The sequence below is a fragment of the Schistocerca nitens genome, chromosome 2 (assembly GCF_023898315.1).
Source record: "Schistocerca nitens isolate TAMUIC-IGC-003100 chromosome 2, iqSchNite1.1, whole genome shotgun sequence".
NCBI lineage: Eukaryota > Metazoa > Arthropoda > Insecta > Orthoptera > Acrididae > Schistocerca > Schistocerca nitens.
Window position 1 is genome coordinate 1,120,945,143 of NC_064615.1, and position 23,102 is coordinate 1,120,968,244.

The window sequence follows — 23,102 nt, forward strand, 5'->3', positions numbered from 1 at the left end:
TGCACTATGCTGCCACCTACAGGAGTTTCTGCACGCTGTTTGTAGCACGCTTACGTACTTACGGGTTAACGGCGCGAAATTTCGATTTGTTATTACAAATTTAGCGTTTTCATTTGACTCACCCTCGTATTATATGCAGCCAGTACCTTTGTGAAACTAAAATAGAAAATCCTGGTAACCGGAAAACTAGTGTGAATAATGTATCGAATCCCAGTTCCATATCATTTCGCTCCCTCCGTTACCCCATCCTTGCCTCGGCGACCACACTATTTCCAGTTCGATCAGCTACAGAGCACTCGCCGCTTAGTGATGCGCATTTGTGAGCCAGGCTGAAACTTGTGTGTGCCTACAGTGCTGGGTACGTACCAGGAGCCGGTGGCGCTGTGGGTGGGGAACATGTACGGACCCAGCGCGATGGCTGCCGGCGCAGCACTGGGGGTTCTGCACACCATGCTGGCGGACACGAGCGCGATGGCGGACGGCGTGCCCGCTGACGTGGTCGCCAACGCAACCGTCGCCTGCGCCTGGGACACCTGGTGAGTTCTTCATACGTTGAGGCCGCAATGGCCATGAGCTGCAGAAGGGAATCGATTGCGTGTGTGACTCCTAAGGGACCAAACTGGTGAGGCCATCAGTCAGAATCGATTGCCTTGAAGCACGTGGGCACTACTATTGACATCTACTCCTTGAGTGCAAGGTCGCAAGTTCAGTCTTTAGTAAGTCTCACTCGAAAATACTGTGTTAACAATTTTGATAGGGAAAATATAAACTTTTAATGACTCACCATGTGCATCAGGAGTGAAGGTAGAAAAGAGTGTGCCGCAGGTACAGACATCAAACTTATATGGTATATATGTAGTAGACTTCATAAAATGAATATCGTCAACACTCAAGACATGTTCAGAACAAAACATTGTCTAGCACCACGAACATCTAATGAAAAATGGCGTGTCACAGTGATCACAAGGGTTCGCACCATCAAGACTGAAGGCGAACTCCTTGGGAGATACAAATCGCGCAGAACGTTCAGCTACGTATCCGCTCCTAAAGAATGCCTTCAGAATCATATTGGTGTAACGGGATGATGAAAACTGTTGGAATGCGACGGCATGTAACCGAATGTGAAACAGTCTGTCGTGGAGCTCACCGTGAAACTGGCTATAGTTTAAGGTGTAGCTGCAGACCGTGCCATAATATGATTTATATTCAGGGAAAAACGAACATCCAGAAGCTGAATTTGTCTAGTGGTTTCATATGGTATGGATTGCAATATCACGCAGTGTTCAGGACGGATAATTTGCTCTAAAGGAGTATAATTTTTATGTGCATAGCAGCAACAAAGCAAAAGCAAGTTATTTTGACCAGCTGTTGTCCAAAGGCAGTGCTCAAACCATAGTTGTACTTTTACGCCCATTTTCCCACTCTTGCTTCCTGTGAGTTAAATATTCCCTACTGCCTTTGTAAGATCAGGCGCACGAGAAACAATTGCAGGAGGCAGAGCACCACGCAGAACAATAGCTTTAGAGCCATTACCACCCAGATTATCAGTCGGCATAATTGTATACGAATGCGTTAAAGACATTGATCTCTCATATGAATGTCCTCTTCAAATCTCAGTTAAAAACATATTCCCTACTGAACAGTGGAATACGTTTGTTTATCTCATGTACGTTTGTTTATCTCATGTACATATGTCAACTTGATGCTTTGAAATTTCATCGTCATAGGTCTTCCAATTCCGTAGCACTGTTTGAAGTTATGCAACCACCCATTGAAATCACTGTAATCTATGTCGCGCGCAAATTGATGTGCATAACGTAGTAGGTCACTATCATAAAAATCCCGTAAATGGTATCGAGTATCCTTGAAACCTGCAAACACCAGTTTTTGTAGCAAGGGCGCCTAGTCCTGCCTTGTATATCAGCATTTTTCTTATGCATTGCTGCGAACTTATTCATAATTGCTTTCTTACTACAGTCAGTCCCACAAGAAAGTGTACGCTGTTATCTGTATGAAATAAAAGGCACTATTATAAATATATGTTTACACGAAAATACATGTTATTACTAATTGCACAATTACCTAATAGTCAATCCAATCGCTACGCTACGTTTAAAATTACGGTCCACACTTTCTTGTGGAACTGACTGTATGCTACGACAGATCTTCCATGTACATAATTATATTTAGTACCCGTTCCTTGGACAATGATTGTCTTTTACTACGTTTCACTGGAGACGGTATTTGTGGCCCCCTGTGCAGCAAGGATGATAAATTACATGCGTCGACAACTCTTTCAGTATCACTTTAAATTGCTAAATGTGCATTACCATCATTGTGGTCCACATGTACGTTGTCTTCACAGTCGAGCGTATACGACACCGCACATTCCTCTGGCACATCTTGCAGAAAAGCTAACATTTCATCTGTCACGTCTCCCTCACTCTACAAAATTCCTGGGTTCCTTTCTGACAAAGTATCAACTTCGGTAACTGATGCTGTCGATATAATGCAATGTTTGCCTTGTTTACGGTTGTCATTGCTCTGCTTTCTATCAAGATCACTAGCACTGTGGCTGTGTTGTTGACTTAGTCGTCGACTGAGTAGTTCAGCTATGATCGGTAGCCTCATGATGCGATCACCACTGCGTACCCCCCACTCTCGTCCCCTGTTGCCATTAGCAGCCAATATTGTGGTGAGCAAAATGTATGAGACAGGCGAAATACCCTCAGACTTCAAGAAGAATATAATAATTCCAATCCCAAAGAAAGCAGGCGTTGACAGATGTGAAAATTACCGAACTATCAGTTTAACAAGTCACAGCTGCAAAATACTAACGCGAATTCTTTACAGACGAATGGAAAAACTGGTAGAAGCCGACCTCGGGGAAGATCAGTTTGGATTCCGTAGAAATGTTGGAACACGTGAGGCAATACTGACCCTACGACTTATCTTAGAAGAAAGATTAAGGAAAGGCAAACCTACGTTTCTAGCATTTGTAGACTTAGGGAAAGCTTTTGACAATGTTGACTGGAATACTCTCTTTCAAATTCTAAAGGTGGAAGGGGTAAAATAAAGGGATCGAATGCCTATTTACAATTTGTACAGAAACCAGATGGCAGTTATAAGAGTCGAGGGACATGAAAGGGAAGCAGTGGTTGGGAAGGGAGTGAGACAGGGTTGCAGCCTCTCCCCGATGTTATTCAATCTGTATATTGAGCAATCAGTAAAGGAAACAAAAGGAAAATTTGCAGTAGGTATTAAAATGCAGGGAGAAGATATAAAAACGTTGAGGTTCGCCGATGACATTGTAATTCTGTCAGAGACAGCAAAGGACTTGGAAGAGCAGTTGAAAGGAATGGACAGTGTCTTTAAAGGAGGATATAACATCAACTAAAGTAGAACGAGGATAATGGAATGTAGTCGAATTAAGTCGGGCGATGCTAAGGGAATTGGATTGGGAAATGAGACACTTAAAATAGTAAAAGAGTTTTGCTATTTGGGGAGCAAAATAACTGATGATGGTCGAAGTAGAGCGGATATAAAATGTAGACTGCCAATGGCAAGGAAAGCGTATCTGAAGAAGAGAAATTTGTTAACATCGAGTATAGTTTTAAGTGTCAGGAAGTCGTTTGTGAAAGTATTTGTATGGAGTGTAGCCATGTATGGAAGTGAAACATGGACAATAAATAGTTTGGACAAGAAGAGAATAGAAGCTTTCGAAATGTGGTGCTACAGAAAAATGTTGAAGATTAGGTGGGTAGATGACGTAACTAATGAGGAGGTATTGGATAGGGTTGGGGAGAAGAGAAGTGTGTGGCACAAGTTGACTAGAAGAAGGGATCGGTTGGTAGGACATGTCTTGGGACATCAAGGGATCACCAATTTAGTATTGGAACGCAGAGTGGAGGGTAAAAATCGTAGAGGGAGACCAAGAGATGAATACACTAAGCAGATTCAGGTGAATGTAGGCTGCAGTAGGTACTGGGAGATGAAGAAGCTTGCACAGTATAGAGTAGCATGGAGAGCTGCATCAAACCAGTCTCAGGACTGAAGACCACAACAACAACAACATTGTGGTTGCATGATAGACAACACGTGGGGCGTCGTATGCCGTACACATCATTCGCCTTTTGCGACTTCACACTCAAGCGGTCGCTTTTGAGACATGTTTCTGTTATGCGAAGAGATTATTCCGTCTAATACCGTGTCCAATACCCTTTAGCGTCTACAGCTGCTTTAAACTAACTTTTTCTGAATGAAATTGTTGTGAAAAGACCAGAATTTTTATTGCCTCCATGCTGTTCATTCATTGCCATCGTTGGCAGGTTAACTTGCGATTGGTAAACATGCCGAAATTAAAAACCTGTGCTAATTATTTCTATCTCGGTGATGCGTGATTGACAGTGACGAGGGAGTAAAATGACCTAGACAGATAGTTCACAAAAGGCAGGAATAGCACAAAGATGATCTTTTGGATGTTGTTGTCCTCCTTACTTTCTGATTTACCATTTTGTGGAAATAGGCCTAACTCGACAAAATCTACAAATAGGTCAATAACAACCCTAATACGTGGGTGTTTAACGAGAAAAAAAAATTATGAAAAAAAATGAATGGATGAAAATGGGGAAGAAATGGCTTTAAATACTTCTGTTATTTACTCTTTCTGTACGAACTTTGTTGTAGAACCCCTTTTTTCTTACGTGTGGTAATAAACATTCATTTAGACAGAATTAAGCACATTTAAAATTTCGTGAACTTTAGCAACCCTCTCATGCTGATAAATTCAAACTAACTGATTAATAACATTTATGACTTTGAAAATTATTTAAATTAATTTTTTTACGTATTTCGGCCATGGCATATATTTTCTATATGCAGTGGGTTTTTAAATATTTACTGAATTCTTTCCCGGCGTTAGCTATGGAACACAAGACTGTCTCTGTTAGCATAAAATGGTTAAATATTGCCAAGCCGACCTGAACGTTTAATTATCATTGACAAAACACATTTCACTATATGTTTAAGTTATTTGCTTTAGAAATTGAAAGAACCAACAGATTAACAACTTCAACGTTAATTATCCGCCTATGAATGCACAAATGTAAAACCAGTAATAAATTCATTCAGCCTCAGGATCGCTGTAAAAGAAAAATATTTCGTAATTCACTGCCAATTTTACCTGCTCCCGATTTACGGGTTTGGTTAATTTTATAGTGGAACAATTTTTTAAATGTGCCGCCGCCGCAAATCGTTCGGTTGCGGCACAGCCCAGCAACACCAACGATAATCGCTAAAAGTGCTGAAAATTCTTTAAAGAAATATTATAGATGACATGGGCAAGCTAATGTACATTAGTAATACACAATTTTGATAAATTATAATGTATTTAGGTCACAACAGTAATTAAAATTACACACCTTTATAATTTCTGCTCTAATGGCGGCTAAAGATAGATACAGACAAAAGAAGTCTACTCAGTCATATAATGCTACGTAACAGGTTCCTCTATCTCTCAGCTCTCGAGGAAGACGACAAAGAATGCACACCATGCAGTGCTATTTATATTACTGCTGACCATTAACATCTCTTTGTAATCCTACAACATTATTCTCCTCTGTGGCTATATTTTACATTTTTTTCATCGCAGATATTAACATATTTCGTAATCACATTATGAGTATAGAAATATTACATTCATAAATACATCGAGAATATTATTACAGAAAATTTTACAATAATAACCAACGTCCTTTATACAAAATTAAATAATACTTTTTGTTAAACAATTACAGTACATACGAATTGCTTCATAGCGGCGTACATAGTACAATTAAATGTCATTTCATTTTATTAATAGTGTGTGTACTGCCAGGGAACGTTACAGGTGTAAAGGATTTAATGAGGGAAAGGTAAATGCGTAGATGGTAAAAGCGATATGGAGATGTGGATGAAGAAGATAAACACGTTCACCTGTTTGTAACTTCACTGAGTGAGGTGAAATGGAATTATAAATGTGTGCAGCACATGCGAAGTGTGATATAAAATAGTGAAACTGTCGTGTCTGAAGTTCGAAATATTACGTAGGGTGTGAAATAAAATAATGACATGCTGATGATGTCACATATGTCCAGAAACATGGTTCGTAAGGAAACTAAGCTGAATTTGTGTTTTGCAGAAATAGGTGGAATACGCTCGTACAATATTAGTTCGCTGTCGTAGTCTTCAAAGGGTCGCTTATCCTGACCAGAGGTGCCATCCTGGAGCGGAAGTACTTTCGCCATAGGCTGACGTTATTTCTAGCATCTCTCTTCAGCTGCACAGACTGTACGCTTGCCACACGTCATTCTGAGACGCTACTCCCGAGGTACATGATTATCACCATGTCTTAGATGTGATGGTTAAAATGGCTCTGAGCGCTATGGAACTTAACAGCTGTGGTCATCAGTCCCCTAGAACTTAGAACTACTTAAACCTAACTAACCTAAGGACATCACACACATCCATGCCCGAGGCAGGATTCGAACCTGCGACCGCAGCACTCGCGCGGTGCCGGACTGGGCGAGAAGAACCGCTCGGCTACCGCGGCCAGCTTAGATGTGATGACTGCATAGTACAGTTCTTGACGTCAGTCACATGTACATTTTAAATAAATATAGTAGAGGATTCGGAGTCTGTCTATAGCAATTCCCTCACTTTCTGTCATGTGTATATTTGTAACACCAGCCTCACTCCCTCCATCCTAACCCTCCCCCAGGCGGCAGGTCATAAATAACTCGCCACAGAACCTCGAGGCCTCTACCTATTCGACACGAAATGAGCGCTCCAAAGAAGTGGCACTATCTGATGGAAAATATAATGAGAGACAGACCCCCAAGTATAAGAGGAGACTGACGGTATTCTGTCGTCCGAACAGGAGCAGTAACAGTAAAATGCGTCGTTCAGGAGATGTAAGTGACTTCGAATGTCGATTTCACACTGGAGTAACAAATACTTAAGGGAACCCATCTAAAGCTAACTATATCGGCAGTTGGTGATGTAACTGTAAAATGAAAATACACTCCTGGAAATGGAAAAAAGAACACATTGACACCGGTGTGTCAGACCCACCGTACTTGCTCCGGACACTGCGAGAGGGCTGTACAAGCAATGATCACACGCACGGCACAGCGGACACACCAGGAACCGCGGTGTTGGCCGTCGAATGGCGCTAGCTGCGCAGCATTTGTGCACCGCCGCCGTCAGTGTCAGCCAGTTTGCCGTGGCATACGGAGCTCCATCGCAGTCTTTAACACTGGTAGCATGCCGCGACAGCGTGGACGTGAACCGTATGTGCAGTTGACGGACTTTGAGCGAGGGCGTATAGTGGGCATGCGGGAGGCCGGGTGGACGTACCGCCGAATTGCTCAACACGTGGGGCGTGAGGTCTCCACAGTACATCGATGTTGTCGCCAGTGGTCGGCGGAAGGTGCACGTGCCCGTCGACCTGGGACCGGACCGCAGCGACGCACGGATGCACGCCAAGACCGTAGGATCCTACGCAGTGCCGTAGGGGACCGCACCGCCACTTCCCAGCAAATTAGGGACACTGTTGCTCCTGGGGTATCGGCGAGGACCATTCGCAACCGTCTCCATGAAGCTGGGCTACGGTCCCGCACACCGTTAGGCCGTCTTCCGCTCACGCCCCAACATCGTGCAGCCCGCCTCCAGTGGTGTCGCGACAGGCGTGAATGGAGGGACGAATGGAGACGTGTCGTCTTCAGCGATGAGAGTCGCTTCTGCCTTGGTGCCAATGATGGTCGTATGCGTGTTTGGCGCCGTGCAGGTGAGCGCCACAATCAGGACTGCATACGACCGAGGCACACAGGTCCGACATCCGGCATCATGGTGTGGGGAGCGATCTCCTACACTGGCCGTACACCACTGGTGATCGTCGAGGGGACACTGAATAGTGCACGGTACATCCAAACCGTCATCGAACCCATCGTTCTACCATTCCTAGACCGGCAAGGGAACTTGCTGTTCCAACAGGACAATGCACGTCCGCATGTATCCCGTGCCACCCAACGTGCTCTAGAAGGTGTAAGTCAACTACCCTGGCCAGCAAGATCTCCGGATCTGTCCCCCATTGAGCATGTTTGGGACTGGATGAAGCGTCGTCTCACGCGGTCTGCACGTCCAGCACGAAAGCTGGTCCAACTGAGGCGCCAGGTGGAAATGGCATGGCAAGCCGTTCCACAGGACTACATCCAGCATCTCTACGATCGTCTCCATGGGAGAATAGCAGCCTGCATTGCTGCGAAAGGTGGATATACACTGTACTAGTGCCGACATTGTGCATGCTCTGTTGCCTGTGTCTATGTGCCTGTGGTTCTGTCAGTGTGACCATGTGATGTATCTGACCCCAGGAATGTGTCAATAAAGTTTCCCCTTCGTGGGACAATGAATTCACGGTGTTCTTATTTCAATTTCCAGGAGTGTATAAAGGAGCAGCATCAGCTAAAACAAGACAAAGAAGACATGTTGTGGTGACAGAGATGGACCGACGAGTAGTGTGAATGGAAGGTGTAAAAAAAAAATCGTCTAAAGTCAGCGTGAGTTTCAAAATGCCACCAGTAGTCCTGCCAATACAGTACCTGTGCGTAGGCAGTTACAAAAAATGGGATACACTGGCTGAGCAGCTCCTCTTAAGCCTCACAGTTTTATGCATTAGTGGCAATCAATATAAAGGAATCTATTTTTGTAGGAAAATTAACGTTTTCAATTGGAATAATAGTGCACAATGAATATGCCATAGTACGAGAAACAGAGGACTGACGTATGCAGTGAAAGAGTGAAATGATATCGCATTTGATGCCAGTTGTAGGACGATATTTTAAAAAATATCGGGAATTCGATACATCAATATTTAAAAAAATATCATTAACAGTCCCCGATATTTGGAAAAATGGTGTAGATATACCGATATACCGACGAATATTGTATAGACGTACCGGCCAAAACCAATATTGGTTGAGCATTGTAAATGTACTACCGGGTTTAGTGCTGTGTATTTAAGTATTGATTTGTTATTAGATATTTCGTACACCAACAAGCAAGTAGCCTGCTGATCCTTCACAGAGCAAGCATTGAAAGAAAAACTATGCTCGTTCACATTTGGCGAAAAACACTTTGCTGTAAATGGTAACTGTATGTAAGAGACATAATGGAAGATGTCCTGTGTTTCTGTCGTTCGGTTGCGTTATATATCGGATTTGTCTGGAACACTTCATGTCGACTTCGCTGTTTCTTTTTCATATTTATAAATGCCAGTGACCTAGCAGTTGTAGTGTCAAAATTGCGTGGTGAAGTTAAACGTTGCAGTCTCCGTTAATAGTGCTGAACGCCGATCACGTCAGCATTTCCCCTCAAACGTCCTCCCCACCGTAAAGACCAATCTTGTCATTTTTGTTCATCATTTTTGGCAGCTGTTTTTGAAGAATGCCGACGTGAAGACACAGAACACTAGCTGCGTTAAAAATTGTTTTTTTAACGCAACTGGTGTGTCATTTCTTCACAATCGACTTCTTCTTTGTGTTACCTAGACTTGCTTCACACAGTGAAAAAGAAACGTTGGACGTGGTGAAAGCTGCAAATTAAGTAAGACGCCTTCACGCAGTGAATGTAAAATTATGTTCTACCAGAATTTCAAAAGACCAACTTGAAATATTTATCAAAAATTACGAAACAAATATAACATAAATAAAAAATATCGGCATTTGATATTGCCTTTTCGATATCGATATATCTGAGAAAAATTTATCACCTAAATATATCGACATGTTTTGGAAAAAATTTCGATGTATCGACATACCGGTATTATATCGACAGCCCTAGTCAGTAGACCAGTATACAACAAGACATCAACGATTCGGGTGGTAGTATATGGAACTCGCTATAAAGGCAGTCGGCTGTATACGGTGGTAGGGTGTGCAAATTGGAATTTGTGGTAGGGACTATGGGACCAAACTGTTGAGGTCATCGGTCCCTAGGCTTACGCAGTACTTAATCTAACTTCAACTGATTTACACTAAGGACAACACACACACCCGTGCCCGAGGGAGGACTCGAACCTCCGACGGGGGAAGCCGCACGAACCGTGATGAGTCGCCACAGACCGCACGGCTACCCCGCGCGGCTAGGGTGTGCGTATGTACCTTTAGTGCGGATAAGAAACAGAGACAACTAGTGACAGTGCGTGTTGCAGACATAAATCACGATTGTGAGAGCGCTACGTGCAAAACGGTTATCATGTGACGAAAGAGCAAAAATCGGTGTATACAAGGAAATGGGACTCTAATTGTCAAATCGCCAGGAAGCTGAAATTTTCAAATACAGCGTTAGATAATTTCGTTAGATTGGGAGTACGATATTGACAGAACGGAAAATACGGGCAAAATATAAAATTATCTGACTCATCGAAATGATTACGTTTACGCAAAGCAAGATCCGCAGTTAGTTTTTCTTGTCATCTTGTTGCTGATTTACACTTGCCAGTAACTGCCACACTGTACGACAAATTTTGACACATGACGAACACCTTGCTTTCAAGAATCGACAGCAGAAACCTGCTCTAACACCCAAACATAAACAGGCTAGACAGCAATTTGCTGAAAATCATACATCATGGACTTCGGAATGGATAAACAGGTTTGCAGTTATGAAAAGAAGTTCAATTTAAATGGATCAAATGTATTTTAGTATTATTGGCATGATCTGAGAAAAGAGCAACAGGTAACAATGTTCAGAAATTTTGGTGGTGGAAGTGTTATAATCTGGGCAGTCTCCTGCGCCAAAGGTAAATCACGCACTGCATCACTGAACATTAGAATGAACTCTAACATGTACAGTGACATGTTAGAGATAAAATTTATGAGAATGTATGGAGACCTATGGACGAAAGTCAAACGTTTCAACGAGAAAATGCTTCTCAGGATGTTTTTGCTAGAACCAAAAAGTGTTTTGATGATGAAGATATTTATGTCTTGCCCTGCCCTGCACGTAACCCGGATTTGAACCGTCTGGAAAAACCTTTGGGGAATACGTGGAAGGCGTTTTTATGGCAATGGAAGCAAGTTTGTGTCCGTATGTGAGGAGAGAAGAGCGCTACGAGAAGAGTGGGCAACAATTCACTGCATTAACTACAAACACTTACAAAATCAAAGCCTAAGAGAATTTCTGAGGTATTATAAAGAACGGAGGTTGGACAAAGTACTTAAAACGCAATAGCACAACAGGACAGCAAATGCCTTTCTACCAGTCCACCCAGGAAAAGGAAAAGCCTTATGTTGTTAATGGTGGTTTGAAAGCAACTATGTAATTCCGTCATGATTGTTTATGTATTGTATGCATCTACTAACTCTGTAATGAACTCGATACATGTATGCTTCAGACATTGGACTATTGGTGTCGCGAGAACCTCGCCTTTATTCTGATTTCCAATACTGCAGTCAGTGCTAAGCGGCGTTTGATACGGAGCAAAGAGTGGTGCGACATGACGGTGGATGACAGGAAACCAGTGATTTGGAGTGATGAATCAAACTATACACTGTGACAATCTGACGGTAGCATTTGGCTTTGTCGAGTGACTAGGGGACGTTACTTGATATCAGGTGTAGTGTCAACAGCGAAGCACAGAGCAGGTGGTGTTACGATATAGGCGTGTCTCCTGTGGTTAGGGTGGAGCAGCCTTACTATGCTTACAGAAACTCTGATTACTGAAGGATACGAACATACTTTACGGCACTGTGTACTGCGTACGGTAGAGGAACAGCTGGGGGACGATGACTGTATAGTATGACAATGTGCCCAGACGTAAAGCACCATCAGTGAGGCAGTGTTTTGTGAACACTAACATTCATGACGTAGACTGGCCTGCCTAGAGCACCGATCTGAACCAGCTAGAACACCTCCGTGATGAATCTGAAAGTCGGCTTCACTCCAGGCACCAGTATTCAACTTCACTACCTTCTCTGGTCTCAACTCTTGAGGAAGAATGTTCTGCCTTTGCGCCTCAGATATTCGGACATCTCATTGGAAGTGTCCCCAATAGAGTTCAGGCTGTCATAAATGAAAGTGGTGGACGCACCACATATTAAGTCCACTAGTAGATATCCCGACACTTTTGATCACCTAGTGTATCTTATTCAGTCTCGGCTGTGGACGGCAATCAACTTCGTCACTATTTAGAGGCGGTACCAGTTACTGCGAAGACCGGGTATGATGGACAGGATTTCAATTTTTATAAAACGGTTTGTTGTTGTTGTTGTGGTCTATAGTCCTGAGACTGGTTTGATGCAGCTCTCCATGCTAATCTATCCTGTGCAAGTTCCTTCATCTCCCAGTACCTACTGCAACCTACATCCTTCTGAATCTGCTTAGTGTATTCATCTCTTGGTCTCCCTCTACGATTTTTACCCTCCACTCTGCCCTCCAATGCTAAATTTGTGATCCCTTGATGCCTCAGGACATGTCCTACCAATCGATCGCTTCTTCTAGTCAAGTTGTGCCACAAACTTCTCTTCTTCCCAAACCTATTCAATACCTCCTCATTAGTTATGTGATCTACCCACCTAATCTTCAACATTTTTCTGTAGCACCACATTTCGAAAGCTTCTATTCTCTTCTTGTCCAAACTATTTATTGTCCATGTTTCACTTCCATACATGGCTACACTCCATACAAATACTTTCACAAACGACTTCCTGACACTTAAATCTATACTCGATGTTAACAAATTTCTCTTCTTCAGAAACGCTTTCCTTGCCATTGCCAGTCTACATTTTATATCCTCTCCACTTCGACCAGCATCAGTTATTTTGCTCCCCAAATAGCAAAACTCCTTTACTATTTTAAGTGTCTCATTTCCGAATCTAATTCCCTCAGCACCGCCCGACTTAATTCGACTACATTCCATTATCCTCATTTTACTTTTGTTGATGTTATATCCTCCTCTCAAGACACTGTCCATTCCGTTCAACTGCTCTTCCAAGTCATTTGCTTTCTCTGACAGAATTACAATGTCATCGGCGAACCTCAACGTTTTTATATCTTCTCCCTGGATTTTAATACCTACTGCAAATTTTCCTTTTGTTTCCTTTACTGTTTGCTCAATATACAGATTGAATAACATCGGGGAGAGGCTACAACCCTGTCTCACTCCCTTCCAAACCACTGCTTCCCTTTCGTGCCCCTCGACTCTTATAACTGCCTTCTGGTTTCTGGACAAATTGTAAATAGCCATTCGATCCCTTTGTTTTACACCTGCCACCCTTAGAATTTGAAAGAGAGTATTCCAGTCAACATTGTCAAAAGCTTTCTCTAAGGCTACAAATGCTAGAAACGTAGGTATGCCATTCCTTAATATTTCTTCTAAGATAAGTCGTAGGGTCAGTATTGCCTCACGTGTTCCAACATTTCTACGGAATCCAAACTGATCTTCCCCGAGGTCGGCTTCTACCAGTTTTTCCATTCGTGTGTAAAGAATTCGCGTTAGTATTTTGCAGCTGTGACTTATTAAACTGATAGTTCGGTAATTTTCACACCTGTCAACACCTGGTTTCTTTGGCATTGTAACTATTATATTCTTCTTGAAGTCTGAGGGTATTTCGCCTGTCTCGTTCATCTTGCTCACCAGATGGTAGAATTTTGTCAGGACTGGCTCTCCCAAGGCCGTCAGTAGTTCTAATCGAATGTTGTCTACTCCCGGGGCCTTGTTTCGACTCAGGTCTTTCAGTGCTCTGTCTTGTCGATCTCATTTTTGAGACGTTTGTATTCCTTTTTGCCTGCTTCATTTACTGCATTTTTATATTTTCTCCTTTCATCAATTAAATTCAATATTTCTTCTGTTACCCAAGGATTTCTACTAGCCCTCGTCTTTTTACCTACTTGATCCTCTGCTGGCTTCACTACTTCATCCCTCAGAGCTACCCATTCTTCTTCTACTGTATTTGTTTCCCCCATTCCTGTCAATTGTTCTCTTATGATGTCCCTGAAACTCTGTACCACCTCTGGGTTAGTCAGTTTATCCAGGTCCCATCTCCTTAAATTCCCACCTTTTTGCAATTTCTTCAGTTTTAATCTACCAATAGATTTTGGTCAGAGTCCACATCTGCCCCTGGAAATGTCCTATAATTTAAAACCTGGTTCCTAAATCTCTGTCTTACCATTATATAATCTATCTGATACCTTTTTAGTATCTCCAGGATTTTTCCATGTATACAACCTTCATTTATCATTCTTGAACCAAGTGTTAGCTATGATTAAGTTATGCTCTGTGCAAAATTCTACCAGACGGCCTCCTCTTTCAATTCTTAGCTCCAATCCAAATTCACCAACTATGTTTCCTTCTCTCCCTTTTGCTTCTGTCGAATTCCAGTCACCCATGGCTGTTAAGTTTTCGTCTCTCTTCACTGCCTGAATAATTTCTTTTATCTCATCATACATTTCTTCAACTTCTTCGTCATCTGCAGAGCTAGTAGGCATATAAACTTGTACTACTGTAGTAGGCATGGGCTTCGTGTCTATCTTGGCCACAATAATGCGTTCACTATGCTGTTGGTAGTAACTTACCCGCAATCCTATTTTTTTATTCATTATTAAACCTACTCCTGCATTACTCCTATTTGATTTTATATTTATAAACCTGTATTCACCTGACCAAAAGTCTTGTTCCTCCTGCCACCGAACTTCACTAATTCCCACTATATCTAACTTCAACTTATGCATTTCCCTTTTTAAATTTTCTAACCTACCTGCTCGATTAAGGGATCTGACATTCCACGCTCCGATCCGTAGAATGCCAGTTTTCTTTCTCCTGATAACACGACGTCCTCCTGAATAGTCCCCGCCCGGAGATCCGAATGGGGGACTATTTTACCTCCGGAATATTTTACCCGAGAGGACGCCATCATCATTTAACCATACAGTAAAGCTGCAAGCCCTCGGGAAAAAAATACGGCTGTAGTTTCCCCTTGCTTTCAGACGTTCGTAGTACGACAACAGCAAGGCCATTTTGGTTAGTGTTACAAGACCAGATCAGTCAATCATCCAGACTATTGAAAAGGCTGCCTCCCCTCTTCAGGAACCACACGTTTGTCTACCTCTCAACAGATACCCCTCCGTTGTGGTTGCACCTACGGTACGGCTATCTGTATCGTTGAGGCACGCAAGCCTCCCCACCAACGGCAAGGTCCATGGTTCATGGGGGGAGGGAAACGGTTTAATGATTAACAATGAGATGAATTCTATCCGATTTCACATGCAGCCGAGAGCAGCCCCACTCACATACGTGGCAGATATATCAAACAATGAACACAAGAACCAATAAACAAAGTTAGAAAGTGACTGAAACGTCATCAGCATAGTTTATCGTTTTCTAACACAGGATGGAGGGAAGATAGAGGTTTGACATCAGTCTGCAACTTCCGTTGTTGTTGTTGGTGTTGTTGTGGTCTTCAGTCCAGACACTGCTTTGATGCAGCTCTCCATGATACTCTATCCTGTGCAAGCTTCTTCATCTCCCACTACCTACTCCAACCTACATCCTTCTGAATCTGCTTGGTGTATTCATCTCTTCGTCTCCCTCTACGATTTTTACCCTCCACGCTGCCCGCTGATACTAAATTTGTGATCCTTTGATGCCTCACAAACCGATCCCTTCTTCTAGTCAAGTTGTACCACAAGTTTTTCTCCCCAATTCTAGTCCATACTTCCTCATTAGTTATGTGATCTACCCATCTAATCTTCAGCATTCTTCTGTAGCACCACATTTCGAAAGCTTCTATTCACTTCTTGTCCAAATTATTTATCGTCCACTTTTCACTTCCATACATGGTTACACTCCATACAAATACTTTCACAATCTACTTCCTAACACTTAAATCTATACTCGATGTTAATAAATTTCTCTTCTTCAGAAATGCTTTCCTTGTCATTGCCAGTCTACTTTTTATATCCTCTCTACTTCGACTATCATCAGTTATTTTGCTCCCCAAATAGCAAAACTGCTTTACTTCCTTAAGTGTCTCATTTCCTAATCTAAATCCCTCAGTATCGCCCGACTTAATTCGACTGCATTACACTATCTTTGTTTTGCTTTTGTTTATGTTCATCTCATAGTCTCATTTCAAGACATTGTCCATTCCATTCAACTGCTCTCCTTACCTCCAGGGCGCCTCTGGCCAACCTTATTTAGATTTCTCCTCTTCTCCTACTCGGTAGGTAGGTTTGGTTCTGGACTGTACATTAACTGTACTCCAAGTTTTATAGCAATTGCGTTCAACTGAAAACTAAACTTCACTGCCACTCCTATTATTAATAGCAACAACAGTGTTACGACACTTCCTCCCGCGCAGAGGCCTTTCGTGAATGGGAACCATTGTTGTGGCTCTCTCTTTTTTTCTTTTTTTTTTGTTGGTCATCCATCTTTTGACTGTTTTGATGCGTCCCGCCACGAATTCTTCTCACCAGTGTAAATCCTCTGACGTCCCCGTTCTGATGAGCAAATGATAAGCGTTCTACGCCTGCTAAGACGTGCCTTTTTGTGACCATCTGCTACTGTGACGCTTTATAACAGCGTCTGAGTGGTGGTTGGAGTTACGGTTAATTCCCTGAAACGAAAAATCTCCCACGGGACAGCTATCCAGAGCCTTTGCAATCTACACGGCTCTAGTGTTACTATCTGGAACCGGTAACCTGAACGCTTCCACTTTTGTCCGCTCGCTGCATTGTGTCCTTGATCTCCCACCTCGGAGTGCTCTTAATGGCTCCCAACAGCCTTAAGCATAACAACGTCTTTAATATATGACAGAATAACGTACAGAAAGAGATCAATGCACGCCGGAATCCTCACACGTGAAAGAGAAGGCTGAATCGATGGGATAACAATCGAGTTGACGGATGTTGCGTGGTTCTGGAGACTTCAAACGACATGGCTAAAGATCTCGCTTGACATGAACAGAGCGATATAGTTGCCACGCCAATTGCAGTCAGTTACGTTTATATGGGAGCAACATCATTATCGTCGCTTAAAAGTAAACATCCCAACTGTGATATGACTCATGAAGGCAAACGTCGAGAGCAGAGCATGGTCACATCGGGGTCGTCTAATGGCTACAACTGGTCCGTAGAGAAGCCAGCAGAATGGGAAAGGGAGCAACTGAGTTCCAGGGATTCATGAAATCAGTGTCCATTCTCCAGTGAGATTCTGACATCAAAAAGCACACCGTGCACCAACTACTGGAAGGAGCAGTGGCCGAGGACTGCTTGCCGGGGCTTAGAGAACAGTCAGACTTGTGTGTGCACAGAGATTTCAAGACCTGCTTTGATTGAACTGTGGAAAAGCGATCGTATTTTTGTCACTGCAGTAAAAAGAGAGGATCCTTGTGATAAGCAGAATCTAACGGTCGCGCCACCTTGAGAACACAATCAAATTTTCTCAAAATGACCGCATCAGAAATCAAATTTCGGTATACTATCCCTCAGCAGGCTAACACTCTATTTTATCCCTTTATCCTTTATTTCTAAAATATTGAAGGAGGGTTAAACTCCTCTTAGGGGTTAGGGAATCTTTAAATAAAACAAATAACCCGACAATACTGGAAAGCCCACTAAATCACGCAGAGCTAACAAGTAATTAGGGTTGTGGAAAGGGCCAAAGGAGCTGCGATCGGATTCATTTCATAACTGAAATTTATTATCATTTAGTACACAAATACACTTTTGAAAGAATTAAATTTGCTTCGCGGATGAAGGCCTCCCAACAGATGCTTTAGAATGAGTTCAATTTTGAAAAGACATGACACACAGTTAGATTTAGCATGCGGAGCTGCTGAAGCCACCGGACTAAATCTTCAAAATTCCAAATATACTATGATGATTACTGAAGGCAGAAGGCCACAGTGCTTTAAGATGCTAAAAGGGCTGATGGCCCACAAGGTGCACAGAAAGAGATAAACGCAATAAGATGGCTGAAGGTTAAATTCTGCAAATTAAGAAAATATATATTGGAACAATTGATAAAACAATAAGTTAAGTTTAAAAATTTCCTTTTTGTAACACCAATGGCGGAAGGCCTACAGTAAGTTGTAAAACCTTTCATAGGAAATTACAATAACTTTTCAAGAGCAGAAGGCGATAATGTTTGGACTTGAAGGAAACTCTGAGAACATGTTTCCAGGGCTGAAAGCCCACAATTGACCTTACCAAATTAAAAATATAAAATACAGTTAAATTACAACAACATTAACACTGCCAAAAGGACAATTGAGAGTCTCCATTGCATCAGTCTGCCCTCGTTCACTTAATTCGTGCGACCCCAACCGAGGGACAGTCACGGACCGACCGACCAACAATCCACCAAAGGTCAGGCCCGGCTTAAGTGATGCGTGGCGGTAACGGTCGGGCGGGCGATGTCGACGCAGGGCTCACTGCTGTTGCAAGCCAGCGACTGGCAGGTCCGGACGGCGCTCCAGACGCGTTCCAACTGGTTGACAGACCTGAACTCGCTATCCTAACTGGCCTCCGACGGACAACGCGCGGGAAGTAATAGCAGTCGAGCAAAGATATCACGACAGGAGATACATTGATACTCGCTGCTAGCGCCGTTCACGTCAGGCAAAGCAGCGAATGAGTGACAGTAGTAATTTAAATTAACGTATTGAGGTGAAAGTACGTTAAAAACAGGGTATAAAATACACTCCTGGAAATTGAAATAAGAACACCGTGAATTCATTGTCCCAGGAAGGGGAAACTTTATTGACACATTCCTGGGGTCAGATACATCACATGATCACACTGACAGAACCACAGGCACATAGACACAGGCAACAGAGCATGCACAATGTCGGCACTAGTACAGTGTATATCCACCTTTCGCAGCAATGCAGGCTGCTATTCTCCCATGGAGACGATCGTAGAGATGCTGGATGTAGTCCTGTGGAACGGCTTGCCATGTCATTTCCACCTGGCGCCTCAGTTGGACCAGCGTTCGTGCTGGACGTGCAGACCGCGTGAGACGACGCTTCATCCAGTCCCAAACATGCTCAATGGGGGACAGATCCGGAGATCTTGCTGGCCAGGGTAGTTGACTTACACCTTCTAGAGCACGTTGGGTGGCACGGGATACATGCGGACGTGCATTGTCCTGTTGGAACAGCAAGTTCCCTTGCCGGTCTAGGAATGGTAGAACTATGGGTGTCCCCTCGACGATCACCAGTGGTGTACGGCCAGTGTAGGAGATCGCTCCCCACACCATGATGCCGGGTGGTGGCCCTGTGTGCCTCGGTCGTATGCAGTCCTGATTGTGGCGCTCACCTGCACGGCGCCAAACACGCATACGACCATCATTGGCACCAAGGCAGAAGCGACTCTCATCGCTGAAGACGACACGTCTCCATTCGTCCCTCCATTCACGCCTGTCGCGACACCACTGGAGGCGGGCTGCACGATGTTGGGGCGCGAGCGGAAGACGGCCTAACGGTGTGCGGGACCGTAGCCCAGCTTCACGGAGACGGTTGCGAATGGTCCTCGCCGATACCCCAGGAGCAACAGTGTCCCTAATTTGCTGGGAAGTGGCGGTGCGGTCCCCTATGGCACTGCGTAGGATCCTACGGTCTTGGCGTGCATCCGTGCGTCGCTGCGGTCCGGTCCCAGGTCGACGGGCACGTGCACCTTCCGCCGACCACTGGCGACAACATCGATGTACTGTGGAGACCTCACGCCCCACGTGTTGAGCAATTCGGCGGTACGTCCACCCGGCCTCCCGCATGATCACTATACGCCCTCGCTCAAAGTCCGTCAACTGCACATACGGTTCACGTCCACGCTGTCGCGGCATGCTACCAGTGTTAAAGACTGCGATGGAGCTCCGTATGCCACGGCAAACTGGCTGACACTGACGGCGGCGGTGCACAAATGCTGCGCAGCTAGCGCCATTCGACGGCCAACACCGCGGTTCCTGGTGTGTCCGCTGTGCCGTGCGTGTGATCATTGCTTGTACAGCCCTCTCGCAGTGTCCGGAGCAAGTATGGTGGGTCTGACACACCGGTGTCAATGTGTTCTTTTTTCCATTTCCAGGAGTGTACATGATGACGGGAACACGAGCCACACACGGCTCAAAGACAACGAGATGATAAAAGTCATGGGATACGTCCTAATATCACGTCGGATCTCCTTTCGCCTGCCTAAGTGACGAAACTCGACGTGGCATACGAGTAGACTTAACAAGTCTTTGGATCTCCCCCGCAGAAATATTGAGTCTTGCTGCTTCTATAATTGCGAAAGTGTTGCCGATACAGGATTTAGTGCACGAACTGAACTTTCGATTATGTATCATAAATGGTCGAAGGGATTCATGTCTGGCGATCTGCGTGACCACCCCTTCGGTCCAGTTGTTCAGAATGTCCTTTAAACCAATCGCGATCAAATGTGGCCCAGTGAAATGGTGCATTATCATCCATAAAAATTTCGTCGTTATTTGGGAACATGAAGTCTATGAATGGCTACAGATGGTGTCCAAGTAGTCGATCATGACAATCTCCAGTCAATGATCGGTGAAGTTTGAGCAGTGGACCCGGTCTTTTCCGTGCAAACACAGCCCACACCATTATGAAGCCACCACCAGCTTGCACAGTGCCATGTTGACAACTTGGATACAAGGCGATCCCGCCATACTCGAACCCTACCACCAGCTTTTACCAACTCAAATCGGGACTCATCTCACCAGGACACGGTTTTCCAGTCGTCTAGGGTCAAACCGATATGGTCGCGAGCCCAGAAGAGACGCTGCAGGCGATGTGATTCTACTAGGAAAGGCACTCGTGTCGCTCGTCTGCTGCCACAGCCCACTAATGCCAAATTTCACCGCTATGTCCGGACGGATACGTTCGTCGTACGTCCCACATTGATTTCTGCTATTATTTCACACATTGAACCTTGCCTGTTAGCACTAAGAACTCTACGCAAACGCCGATGCACGCGGTCGTTATGTAAAGGCCGTGGGCCACTGAGCTGTCCGTAGTGAGACGTAATGCCTGAAATAGGATATTTTCGGCACACTCTTGACACCGTGCATCTCGGGATACTGAATTCCCTCACGATTTTCGAAGTGGAATATGCCTTACTCCTAGCTCCTGCTACCATTCTGCTTTCAAAGTTTGTTAATTCCTGTCGTGCGGCTACAATCACATCGAAATCCTTTTCACATGAGAGTATAAATCACAACTCCACCAATGCACTGCCATTTTAGACCTTTTGTACTGTACATTACTGCCGTCTGTATATGTGCACATCGCTATACCATGACTTTTGTCACCGCAGTGTAAGTTCACCAGGGAGTCAGTCATTAAGACTGGCTACGTAATTTTCAGTGATACGTATGGAACATTAGTTATTCTGGCTGTATCTCTTACTCAGAGTGAACTATTACTAGGTGTCTGCGTAAAGACTGTATCAATAGTTTAACCAACAGAGAAACCATGTGCCTCCAGGTGCTACTCGTGCGTCCACTGCAATTGTGTTTTTCATTATCGATGAACATGCTACAGAGGAGTAGCTCACTATCCTAGTAAACCAGGGGATATTCATGTCCTTGTCCCTCGCAGCAGTTCAGCGAAACCTACCGTACAACTGGGAAGAAAACAGACGCACACAGTTCCGTTTGTAGAGAAACACAGGATAAAGCTCAGTTACCATTGTTGGAGTAGTATGGGACCGTGGAGACAGCCTCGGGGTCAGCAGAAAGTAACTGAAATATTTTCTAGGCATGTGTGTGATGTGTTCTATACGAATTTTGAAAACGGAAACTAGAGATCACATTCAGCTGAGGTCACAACGTGGACGCTGTGTGGTTGCCCAGCAGTCTGCAGCGCCGTATAAAACAGCCAGCAGTGCCCGCAGTGACCAGAAGAGCACAATGACTGCGTTGTCGGACTGGACTTAACCGTTCCAAGATTCCGCTGTTGGCTAAATGTTGTGGGACTGTCGTTCATACTTCTATGCATAATGGTCAGTCTAATTAAGGCCATGAAAATGTGGACCATTACATTTCAGCGTACTGATCTTCAAAATGATAGTATTATGATATTAAAACTTGTAATCATCAGTCGCATAACAGTATTGTAGGTGAGCAACAAGTCAGCGTTTAAACCTGCAAGATCTCTGTGTTCTCCAGAAAAGACGTTATTTTTCACCTTATAAAGGATGTGAAACACTGCAAACACACTGATTTCAGATACATCAGTAAAATTCCTTTCAGAGCCCTTACAGCTGCATCTTCAGGTGAAAATCTGTATGTAACTGTAAAAACAATCTTGTAGAAAATATAAATAATTCCAAACCTAAGATGAAACCGTAATGGAGAGTGCACTCACTGGGGTCAGGTCATGATTTGCACAACATATTATGGAAACCCCTCGATCATAGTCAGGCCCATGCAAAAGATAATCCGCAAAACTGCATACGTGCTAAAAGTGATGAGATATGGAGCTGAACGCTCCAGCGAAACCTATGGATAAGGATAAAAAAATGTGATGAGCAATTTTACGCAATGGCACAATGGATAAAAAGGTGATTTAGAGGTACTCACCGAAGTTCAACATGGAGAGGTGAGCATTCACTATCTTTGGTATGTAGGAGGCAGTCTACTGGCTAAAAACTATTCCTGCCGTAATAGTAGCTTGTACAGGAAAATCGACTGCACTATAGAGATTCCCATTAAAACCTAAAATAAAAATGATACTATAACAAGCGAGCGTAACCCATGACCTGAAAGTTTAGCTAGCGACCCAAATAACTTGCACATGGCATGAAATCATGAAAGGCTACAGTACCGCCCAACATTGAAAATAGGTACAACATACTTCATTATTTTTGTCAGAACAACACATTTTTTTTGTAAAATAACTCAATTTCAATTAATACAGCGAAGCCGGATACCAGTGTGGGAAAGAATGACAATTTATTTATTTAATTGATCACATGTGCACTCCCACAAAGTAAATCCCTACATCCAGTTTGGTGAGATCTGTGAAATGAATGAATGTATGGTCGTATGCTAACCGCAG

The 23,102-nt window shown here is 43.7% G+C and overlaps 1 protein-coding gene across 2 annotated transcripts in view; it reads left to right on the top strand.

Moving 5' to 3' along the window:
* LOC126234807 (fatty acyl-CoA reductase 1-like) overlaps positions 1–23,102 on the top strand; it is a 265,198-nt gene that overhangs the window by 154,856 nt on the left and 87,240 nt on the right. For both annotated transcript variants that reach the window (XM_049943555.1, XM_049943554.1), the window contains exon 6: positions 353–536. In XM_049943555.1, coding sequence (XP_049799512.1) covers positions 353–536 — 184 coding nt within the window. The remainder of the gene's footprint in view (positions 1–352; positions 537–23,102) is intronic.